The sequence below is a fragment of the Sesamum indicum genome, linkage group LG4, assembly GCF_026168435.1.
Source record: "Sesamum indicum cultivar Baizhima isolate 11 linkage group LG4, ASM2616843v1, whole genome shotgun sequence".
NCBI lineage: Eukaryota > Viridiplantae > Streptophyta > Magnoliopsida > Lamiales > Pedaliaceae > Sesamum > Sesamum indicum.
The window spans coordinates 13,006,104-13,016,770 of NC_142660.1; the positions used below are offsets into that span (position 1 = coordinate 13,006,104).

Below are 10,667 nucleotides of genomic sequence, written 5' to 3' on the forward strand. Positions count from 1 at the left end.
AATTCAAATTTACAATATATTAATAATACTTAACACCATTGGAACAACACCCTTCCAACAACATAAAAAATTGACAAGAATGTCCAATTTTCTCAACCCTAAGAATCTACATGACTAAGAATCTATAAGATACCTATTGCTTGTATTCCACATATTCATGAGATGTTTCTATACTAATAAACATGGATAAGTACAAAGTAAGAGACATGATCAATATCGATTATTACAACAAAAATGGGGTCGAGGTGTTTAATTATTTATGGTATTAGGTGAGTACGTGAAAGTGACTTGTGTCAAGTTGATCATCATTTCTGGATGCCACCAAAGAGATTTGAGTGGTTAGAAATTGGTAATACATAATTTATACCTCCTTCAAATACATATTATAATTAATAAATATAGTAAAAACATAAAATAAAATAAAATCATAGTCTTCGTATGGATAATTAAATGTTTGATCCAGTAGTCAAGTACTATTTGTTTGGGGTCGTTGGCTTCTGGCTGTTGACAACACTCACTCATTCTTTTTATTTTTTTATAATTATTATTTATTATAAAAATTAATTTAAATTCATTTGATCTTGAATTTTTCGACGACGAATATATAATTTTAAAATTAAAATTATAATCCCTTAAAATCTTATTTTGTGATGAAACGAGAAAAAAAAAAAAACAATTACAAATGACGAATGGATCCTGAAATATGTATGATAAATAATTTCTAAAAATGAGATAAAGGGTTAGGAGGTTTTGGTTGCATTTGGATTAAGCAGAAGTAGTTATTACGTATGAGACAATGATTATTGAAAAGGAACTTCCATCATCCATACAATAATAAATGTAAAAGTTAATCTCAGGTAATTTTGTTTAACTGCTATTACACGTCTTGCTCTGTTGTTCATATTGAGGAATTCATATTTACTTCATAAAATGTATTGCTCCGCCCCGTATTAATCACTACTTCTGTTTAATAAAAGAACCCACCAAGAGACGTGGCTGCTGGGTTTAGCAATTGAAGTGGGTTTTATAAATTATTTTTAATCACAAATTTCATAATAATTTACCCCAAACGTAGCCTTAAAGTTAAATGTATAACTCATAATACCAAGATGGGTTCTAGGATTTTCCTAAGATAAATACTACTTTTTAAATAAAATAAATTCAGATTATTTATAATATTTTTTTTTTTTTAAGTTTTCCCGCATTTTACCAATCGAAAAATTCACACTTCTTACTGAATCCAAATCCAGGAAAAGGGTTCACCAATAAGCATTCGGAATTAAACAATGCAATGTAATCAATTATCAATCAATCGAATCAGATATAGATTGGTCAGCTGATCACACACATTTCAGTAATATAATAATTCACTCCATTCAAAATATCTTCAAGAATTAACAACTAACAAATACAAAGGTGGCGTGCCTGCAGAGGAACAATGTCATCATCAACGTCTTATGTAGTAACTGATGATTTCATTTGAAAGAGACTTGCAAATATGGATCCTTAAATATCTGAGTTTCTGACCTTAATCTTTGACTCAAGTAAACCTAGTTGTCAATAGTTTATTGCAAGTTTGCAATCATCAATTACATAAGCAACTTGTCTTTGTGGGATTTGGATCCTATTGCAGTATTTGGAAAACCAAGATTTATCATTTATGGGAATACCTTGAGATAAAAATCATCAGATTCAAGAGTTCAAACATTTTCATTGGCATAATCAGTAATAAGGACCACAATCTTGAGATTGGGGAAAGGGCTAAGATATGTGCTTCAGACACATAATCTTCACATCAGTAAATTGCTTCGATGTATCCCATGTTGAGACATAGTTTAGACTGAACAAGAATTCACATGAAATTGAGGAGAAAAAACTTACTGCGGATTTGAATTAGGCACCTGAGTTATATATTGAATTCATGAAACCCCCCTCATAAGTATTCTATGGATATGGCACCCTATACAATGCAATATTGCATTCTGTAAGCACTAAAACCTGCAGTTCCAGGCGATTTCCTCAACAATCAGCAATTAAACCACCATTGACTGAAGTGAACATAATAATTTAGTCCAGTCCCGCATTCCATTTCATTAGCAGGAGAGTTATGGTCCAACATCCTCATTTTGCAAGCTTGATACCATCTACCATCAAGACATCAAAGTTTGACCGTCCACTGGATGACTTTTCCTTTGCATGCGTGGTATGGATGATCAAATCTACAGATGCATCAAAAGTATATTGCAGTGTGCAACTCCTCCATCCATATTGCATGTCAAACTATAAAGTGAAGTTCTTATAATATATCAGATGATTAGGACTTGGACTATTTCAGCAATGATGAAAAGGCGATCTCGCACATAAGAACCACATCCTGATATGTTCACCTCTTCCGGCCTCCAAAGTTTCCCCAAGTAAGGCATCTGCAATACAGCATTTGCAATGTTATGGATAGCTACCAGCAATTTTGGAATAACATCATGATTTTGTTGCACAAGACTCCTCCACACCACTTTCATTAGAACTGTCACCCTCATCCGAGTCAACAGAAGCATCACTAAAATCCACATCACCATCTGATTCAGTTCCAACCTCCAAGTCTCCACTGCCATTCCTATTCACCTGAAAATCATCCTCCATATAGTCTCTTTTAGCACTCTTCGCATCATCTTCCAGTCCATCCCTCCTATAATTAACCAACTCCTTATCCAATCTCGCTTTCCTTGGACTCACTAATACCAATTCAGCCAACTTCCTCCTTGCCAAATACAACTCATTTGGCACCACCAATTCCCCTTTCTTATACGCCTCCCTCAGGAAAACAGTGTGCAACTTCCCATAATTCCCTCTTGTCGAAATGTAAAAGACCCCCTGATGCTGTAACAAGAACTCCTTCAATTTCTTGGGCAAATCCATTGCCATCCTAAAATGCGCAATCCTTTCTAATGACATCTTCTTTTCCACTGTCAAAGACAACAGCTCGTGAATCATTGCCACCGCCCTCTTCTCCATCCTCTTCTGTGCCTCCAACGACCTCAGGTCGTACCCAGAAATATCTTCATACGGCGACCAGTAAGGCAGCCTCTGCCATTTCCACATAGCAATTTTGTAATACTTCCCAATCTTAAAACCGGGTGGAAAATTAACGATAAATGAAAACCGAATATCCTCAGCATCAATACCCTTCTGTCTGTACTCTCTTTCCCTCACTCTCTCAATTTCACAAACACCTAAGCTGCTATCCTTCTCCACCATCTCAATATACTTATTCCTAGTTTCATCAGCATCAAACAATCGGAAAAATTGCGGGTGCTTTAAAATTATCGAGTACTCGAAATCATCCGGCAATCCAAACTCTTTCCGCGCAATGCGCACATGTTCTAACCTAATTCGACCCGTATTTGACAACATTAACAATTTCCTTATCCGGGTCACAGCATCGGGTATTTGCCGCAAAAGTGCTTCATTTTCTTGCTCAATCTGCGAAACTGCTTTCCGGGATAGCCGGCAATACAGGATTCGCTGCACTGGGTGTTCAAACACTTGGAAAACGTGCGGAAATTTGAGAATAAACCGACCCGATTCAAATTGCTTGAATCCGAGCCGGCGGGAGAGAGAGTCCAGGCGTGAAATGGAGATCATGTTGTTGGGTTGTGAGAGGATAAGTTCTTGGAATTTGAGGACTTTGCGCACTTTCTTCTCGATTTCCATGTAGTCGTCGTACCCGTGGTCTCGAACTCGCGCTTGTTTTCTGGGTATGGATGTGGACTGAGACATGGATCGGGTAAGGATTCTGGAGCTGAATAGCTTTGACGCGGACGAAATAAACGCTCGCATTTCACAGGGGTTTAGGGTTTTGGGGGTTTAAGGTTCTTGATTTTGATTTTGGGTGGTGTATTAACAGGGAAGCCGGAGTGGAGGCTGGTGGAAATTAGAATGAATTGTGGGGACTAACTGATATTAAAGAGAGTAATGTGGGTCGTAGTGTAATTTTGGAATTCTTAGAGAACACAATGGTTACAAAAAGGGCTTCACGGCCCAAAAGAGAATACAGTGAATGGAAGGTTTTGTTTATATTATTGCTCATTTAATAAAGAACAAATCACGGACTCTTTCAAAATTTATTATAATTTTTTAATACTTGTCGTTATTTAAAAATTAAAAATATTCTCATAATCGTCTAATAAATATTCTCTACAATAGTTTATTATGTTGGGATATTTGTTAGAGACCGTTGATTCAATGAAGGCATTTGTAATTTTTCAAATAATAAGAGAACAGTTGTAATTATAGCAAATTTCATAAAAACCAATTATAATTTACCCCTTAATATATACACTATATTTTCTATTTCATTTAACATATATATACTCCGCATGCAAGCTGGTATCTTTCTCTCTTATAAAATTATCAAAACCTCATATCACCATATGTGTATCATCCCATTCCCAAATCAATGATAATTTTTAAAATTTTATTAAAATGTAATTATTGTATGTGTAACAACAAAAAATTAGCAATAATTAATTTGGTAAGGATGGAAAATTAACATATGAAAATTTTTATAGTTTGAAAAGGAATAGGAATATAGTTAGCATTGTAATAACTTTTAAGGATGTCATGTAAGTAGTTTATCAATTTTTTTACATGCAAACACAAATACATATATAGAAGAGAAGAGGAAGCATTGGAGAGGTTTAAACCAATCACAACTCAAACCATAAATACCAACCCAAAAACCTGTTCAAAATCTTCTACAAACCAATGAAATGAAATGAAGGTGTAAGCACAAGCAGTATATTGTTTTTAAGAAACAACATATTTAAATACAAAGAGACAACCTTTGTTTCGCAGGTCATTTGAGTCAATACCCGAACCACAACCCTTCACTTGGTGCCAACAACACTTCATTACCTGATACTACTCCATGAGGGTTTCTTTTCTTTTCACCAAAAGGTTCGTTCTTGACTCAAATCCCTGTCCAAAAATGCCATCTCCAACCTTGTAGCATCTGATCTCTCTCTTTTATGGACAAGTTTCATGCATGTTGAGATTTAGTATGCTTTTGTAAGGAAATGAATGCGCGCTAACTGCACTGGAGACCAGACTTGATGCCCTGAAGCGTACGTGCAATGAGCGACTTCACGGTGTCGACGGATTCCATTGTTAGTTTGGCTGCAGGCAGATTGTTGACAAGTATTTGGAACCCTACGGTAAGCAACGAGCCGCTTCTGCCGCCACCGCGATGTCCCTCGTTGCCGTTCTCGGAATTGTTGGAGTTGGAATAACAATCTGGCACGATTGCAAAACCCGATGGCAAGATGGCAATGCTGGAAGAATCACCGCTGTTCACCACTATGTTCATTGATGTTGTTTCAACTGCTGCATGGACGATGAGTGATCCGGATGTGTCCGTACAAGTGTCTTGCAAAATCAGCACGCTGCTCTGATTTGCACTGGATGCTGGAGCCTGCAAATTTGAAATACAGAAAATGAAACTGAAATAAATGGAGAACTGACCGAGCATCCATGGTCTTAGGAACATCCAAGACGTTTCACATATTGAATAGGCAGCGTAAGTTTAACACATTGCATGACCACTCACACTAGTACTCAAAAGGCAGATGTTGTTGCCAGGATCCTGGCCCTTGGGAATCTGCAACATCTGTTGCATAGGACCGTCTTGAGATAAGACGTCCCAATGGCTCCTCATCTTCTCATTCTGCAAGAATTCAAGCAGATGATGAGGTAATACAGGCATCCAAACTGTAGTTGTAGCGCTCATGATAACACCGGGTGGCTCCCCGGGATTACCCATGCTCTTCCGCATCATCAACTTGGTATTATCAGAGCTTTGGACTACTTCCCACTTGTGGACGGTGGCACAAACTCCGGTACAGAAGCTACGAGTCATGCGTTGTGCCAGCATGACGATACTCTTGTTGTTTGCAGAAAGTGCTGAAAAACATGGGAGAGTTTGAGCGTCCAGTGTTGTTTGTTGCAGAGAGCAACTAAAGCATATAAATGTCGCACCTGAATTATCTCTGCTGGAGGCCATAGAGGACCTGATGGTAGCAAAAAGTTCGCATTGGCGTTGTAGGTTGGCAACCCACTTCTGTGCACCAAATGCCAGTCCAGACCTGAGTAATGGCCGGTACAAATTATGGATGATATTCTCGTCATATTCCGTGTGCTCAACCCAGGTTACCTGAAATTCATCTTTTAGGATTAATATGTTTCATCATACAAAGAAAGAAATATAGTATGGGAAAAGGCAAATTATGAGAGAAATTGAAAATAAATAAGTATAAAGAAAGATGTTATGCTTATCAAATCAAGTATTACTATCACAATCATTATATCATAATGCCAATATTTCCTCGCTTAGGGTGCAGATGAAACACATATCCAGAGGCTGTCACTAGTTAACTTCAGAAGATACAAAAAGTTTAATCCAGTTTATACAGCCTCGTGGATAACAAAAAATATTCATGTGATTACATGTGTATGTGTGTGCGTGTGAGAGAGAGGGGGGGGGGGAGGATGAGGGAGAGAGAAGAATAGAAGCATCGTATCTTTAACCATACACAACCAAAAATTATAGTCCCAACGCCATTACCATAAAGAAAGATTATAGATATTTAAATATGGTTGAAATGCAAATATCTATGTTGTCTTGAAATATTATATTGCAGATGCTTTCCATCTATTCATCCCTAAACTGGAAACAGACAACTAAAGTACTGGATTGTAAAAGTTAGAAGTTTTCATGGTCAAGAATCATAAAGATCAGCTTAAAATAATTAAAGCCAAGCATAAGTCAAGAGGGTTGGATTCAAGCTATCCGCATTAATCTAATTACATACAATAATGACCCAGTCTAGAATCCCGTCTAATTAAGGCGAGTTGGTTAAGGTTGGATTCAGACATGAGAAACTCTTTTACTAATTCACTGTCATCAGTTACCTTGGAGCAGCCATTTGCCATGTTTTGCACAATGCAACCTGAAGGGAGTCTCCTACAATTCACAGAAGTGTTGCCTCTTATGCCATGGAAGATGGTATCAACAGACACGTCAACCACAGCCCACATGTCCTGTCCATGCTGCTTGCAGAAGCGAACGAACTTTACTTGTCGGACGGGGACCATAGGTGAAAGAACTTGGAACTCAGCTTGCATCTAGGATACATGATAGAAAGTGACTTCAGGTGTTTCTTTTTTTATTTAATTATTTATATTTTGTTTCCCCATGGTTTATGTTGAGGGTCTTGGAGGGGTAAGAATACTATACCAGTTGCAGTGCACCATTTCTGTTTCCAGCCATTCCAGGGCAGATTACATTAAGAGTTGAGGCTCTCCCTATGTTCCATGGAAACATTTCTGTCCATTGATTCTGCATACTGAAAGCATATTAGAAATCCATTGATGTGAAGCAGACGATATACCAAACTTGAACCTCGTTTAAATATTTGCCACTCATATTGGAAGCTATATTCCATGAATTGCATTGGTAGAGGAACAATAAGTTGAATATAAGTATAATATAAATCTGGTATTGGGAGTAGGAATTCTTGTTAATAATTGAAGAAATTACCACATCCATCAATGCTTCCACGAGTGCCAAGCTGTTGATGATTACGGTACCAGTAGCTCTAGTTGCTTCAGTTACGAAATGATTGGGCTTCACGCCAATACAAGGGGGAAATGTCTTCATATACTCATCAAGGTTCAAGGATTCTCCGCCTCCGTCCAAGCTTCTGTACCAAAGAGGGCTATCAAGCTGGGCTAGCTTCATCAGCTCATCCATTGCAGCCAACGCAAGCTCTGGAAACAACGACTGGTCCAGGGGAGCATCAACACCCATCATGCCCACGGCAGGCCCATTGGTTTGCATCATGGGAAATGCATTAGGCACCCTATTGCCAAAGTCAAGTCCCAAAGGCAAAGCAGAATCAATAGAGTTCAAACCACAAAAGCTGTTTCTTCCTACTGCAAGATCCAACTTTGAGTTGCAAACCATTGGAGGCATGGAACCACCGTTCCTAGTCAAGAATTTGTTTGCTAGGATCCCAAGTCGACTGAGTTCATCCTTCAGCCTCGCATTCTCAATCATAAGATGGTGCTGCTCTATAGGTACTTCTCCAAGAATAGCTGGGCTGCCACAATTTTCGCATATAGGGTTCCTCATGGCTTCCTTCATGGCGATGTTCTCAATGCGGAGCTTGTCATTTTCTTGTTTTAGGATCGAATTTTCATGGCGCTCCAGTTGAGTCTTTAATCATCACACTCATATCAGTAATGCCAATTCAACAAGCAACTTTAATATGAGAAAACAAACGGGATTCACCTAAAACAAGCATACTATTTTGGCAAATTACCTTCATTTGGGTTCTTCTATTCTGAAACCAAAATTTCACCTGCCTCGGCTCCAAGCCTAGTCTCTTGCCAAGTTCTAGTCTTCCTTTCTCATCAGGATGTGGATTGTCCTTAAAAGAACTAAAGGAGCAAAAACCTCAGCGAGTACTAAAAGTTCTTTTGATTTAGTATTTACCTTAAAACAACAAAACCAGAAATAGAGACGAGAGGCAATAGTGAAACTTACGCTTCAAGCTCTTGAATTTGGTATGCAGTGTGTCTATGGTACTTTTTCCTCTTTGATGACTTATTCTCAGTGGTGTTCTGATCATCCCCTGATGCCGTTTCAAAGTTGTCACTGCCAGACCTGCTGTCAAGCTCATCTTCCCTTGTCCTTCCCATTAAGCCACTATCATAATTTTCACCCATTAAGCCCATCTCCCCAAGGTTCTCCATCTTAGGCTGCTTCATCAGAAACCCCAGAACTTATTACTCCAATCACACAACAAACAACAGTGAATTACATGTACATATTAAAAACTCAAGAAGACAAACAGAAGATAAAAATCATTTGCCAACACACACACACACACACTTAGAGAGAGAGAGAGAGAGAGAGAGAGAGAGAGAGAAAGAGAGAGAGTTCATACGAGGGCAAGAGAAAGGGGCGGAGAGATGAACATAGGTTGAGAATGAGAAGAATGGACCATTTGCAAAGGCTGAGAAATAGCACCAGTTGACATGATACCATAAGAACATAAACCATCAGCCACCATTTTCCCACCACCACCACTATGGTCACTAACACCGCCGCCACTACTTTTACCAGTGAACCCCCCAAAGCTCATCTAAAAGAGTGCAAAAATGAGAGGAGAAGAATACAAGAGAACCCTTTTTATCTTCCAAGAAAAAGCTCAAGACTCAAAATGGCGCTCTCTCTTTCAAACTTTCATCTTCCTCCTCAACACCACAAGCCCATCTCCATATATAAATCTACGAGCAATAACCGAAAGTAATAATAACACACGCAAAAGCCTAACTCCTGGCAGCACAAGCATTCACTGTTCTGGTTTGCCTTTCAAGAACTTAGCTATACCTCAAACACATATTTTCACCAACCAAAACGCCAGAAAATTTAAGAACAACCAAACGGGGTTGGTACATGACAACAGAGCTTCCTTACTACGCTCTCACAAGTCACAACCATACCCAGGCCCCCACTTCAAAAACCCTAGTTCTCTTCTAATAAAACCAAAGATTCGGGTTTTGACTATTTTAGCCGTCACCCCAGTAAAGAAGAAAAACAAAAGGGCCTTTAAGAAGAAAATAGAGGGCATCACACATAAAAAACCACACCGCAACGTAGACTTCTCAACACCCTTTCAAATCGACAAAAACTGCCAGAAAACCACATTCTTTTCCATCAAAAGAAAAAGACCCTTTTCACTATTTTAGCTTTTTCCTAACTTGTGATTCTCAAATCATCATCCTATGGGAAAAAAGGGTTAGAACAGGACAACATAACACATTAAAGTACACCACCTTTTTACTGATTCTTTTTTTTGCTTATATGCATACAAAATCTAAACACCAAAGTCCAATGTTGCGACTTCTGAGTGTGACCATCAGAGCAGAAGAAGCTGAACTCTAACACATAAAAGAATCAGATAAATACAAATTCCCAGATTTGTAGACTTCTTATTCCTCGAAGTTATTAATTTATTTGCAATAAAAAATGATTCTTGGCAGGTTTAGAGCTGACTTACAGTGACTCCAATGGCACACTTACACTCAATGAATTCTTTCTTTTTTCTTTTTTTAATTTTTCCAGAGGCCCTTTTCAAGATTGACTCTGTTGCAGAAGAAAGATTGATTTTTTCTTGAGAAATCCAAAGAACAGAAGAAAGGAAAAGAAAGGGCCTTGAGATTGAATTTGGAACCCCAATTCTTGAACCTTGAAATGGTAGAAAAGAGGGAAAAAAAATAGGAAAAAAAAGAGCGAATAAATGAAATTGTATATATAGCAATAACGTTAATAGGATTTTCAAGGGTGGGTAGGCGTGGGGTCTCCTATTACAAATGTGCGTGTGCTGTGTCCGGATGCCCTTTCTCCACGCTCGTGATTCGGTGCGTGGATTTCACTTTATTAATTTATTTATTACCGTTTGACATTTGATTTGAGGATATACTTTGAAATATCAGAGTAATTTGCAGGATTTTTCAAATTTTTTGTGAATATAAATGGGAATATATTGATATGAAAAAATATCTAAGCATCAAGAATTTCAAATTATTCAGAGTTAATGATGTAT

At 38.0% G+C, this 10,667-nt stretch overlaps 2 protein-coding genes across 4 annotated transcripts; both read right to left on the minus strand.

The window, feature by feature from the left end:
- Positions 1-1,862: 1,862 nt before the first annotated feature.
- On the minus strand, positions 1,863-3,967 carry RPD1 (Ubiquitin carboxyl-terminal hydrolase family protein). The gene has a single exon (XM_011077905.3). It carries the CDS (start codon positions 3,835-3,837, stop codon positions 2,479-2,481), a length of 1,359 nt encoding a protein of 452 aa, XP_011076207.2. The 5' UTR covers positions 3,838-3,967; the 3' UTR covers positions 1,863-2,478.
- Positions 3,968-4,696: 729 nt separating this feature from the next.
- LOC105160506 (homeobox-leucine zipper protein HDG1) lies at positions 4,697-10,339 on the minus strand. Of its 3 annotated transcripts, none has more exons than XM_088879927.1 (9): positions 10,122-10,339; positions 8,603-8,817; positions 8,379-8,496; positions 7,595-8,272; positions 7,292-7,393; positions 6,967-7,179; positions 6,034-6,208; positions 5,606-5,958; positions 4,697-5,470 (listed from the first exon to the last, which is right to left on the minus strand). In XM_088879927.1, exons 2-9 carry the CDS (start codon positions 8,809-8,811, stop codon positions 5,087-5,089), a joined length of 2,232 nt encoding a protein of 743 aa, XP_088736053.1. In that variant the 5' UTR covers positions 8,812-8,817; positions 10,122-10,339; the 3' UTR covers positions 4,697-5,086. The 3 variants fall into 3 exon arrangements, with proteins under 3 accessions (XP_088736053.1, XP_088736052.1, XP_011076208.1); XM_088879926.1 differs by lacking the exon at positions 10,122-10,339 and adding an exon at positions 9,006-10,030 and having other exon boundaries at positions 8,603-8,820; XM_011077906.3 differs by lacking the exon at positions 10,122-10,339 and adding an exon at positions 9,006-10,026.
- Positions 10,340-10,667: the final 328 nt, after the last annotated feature.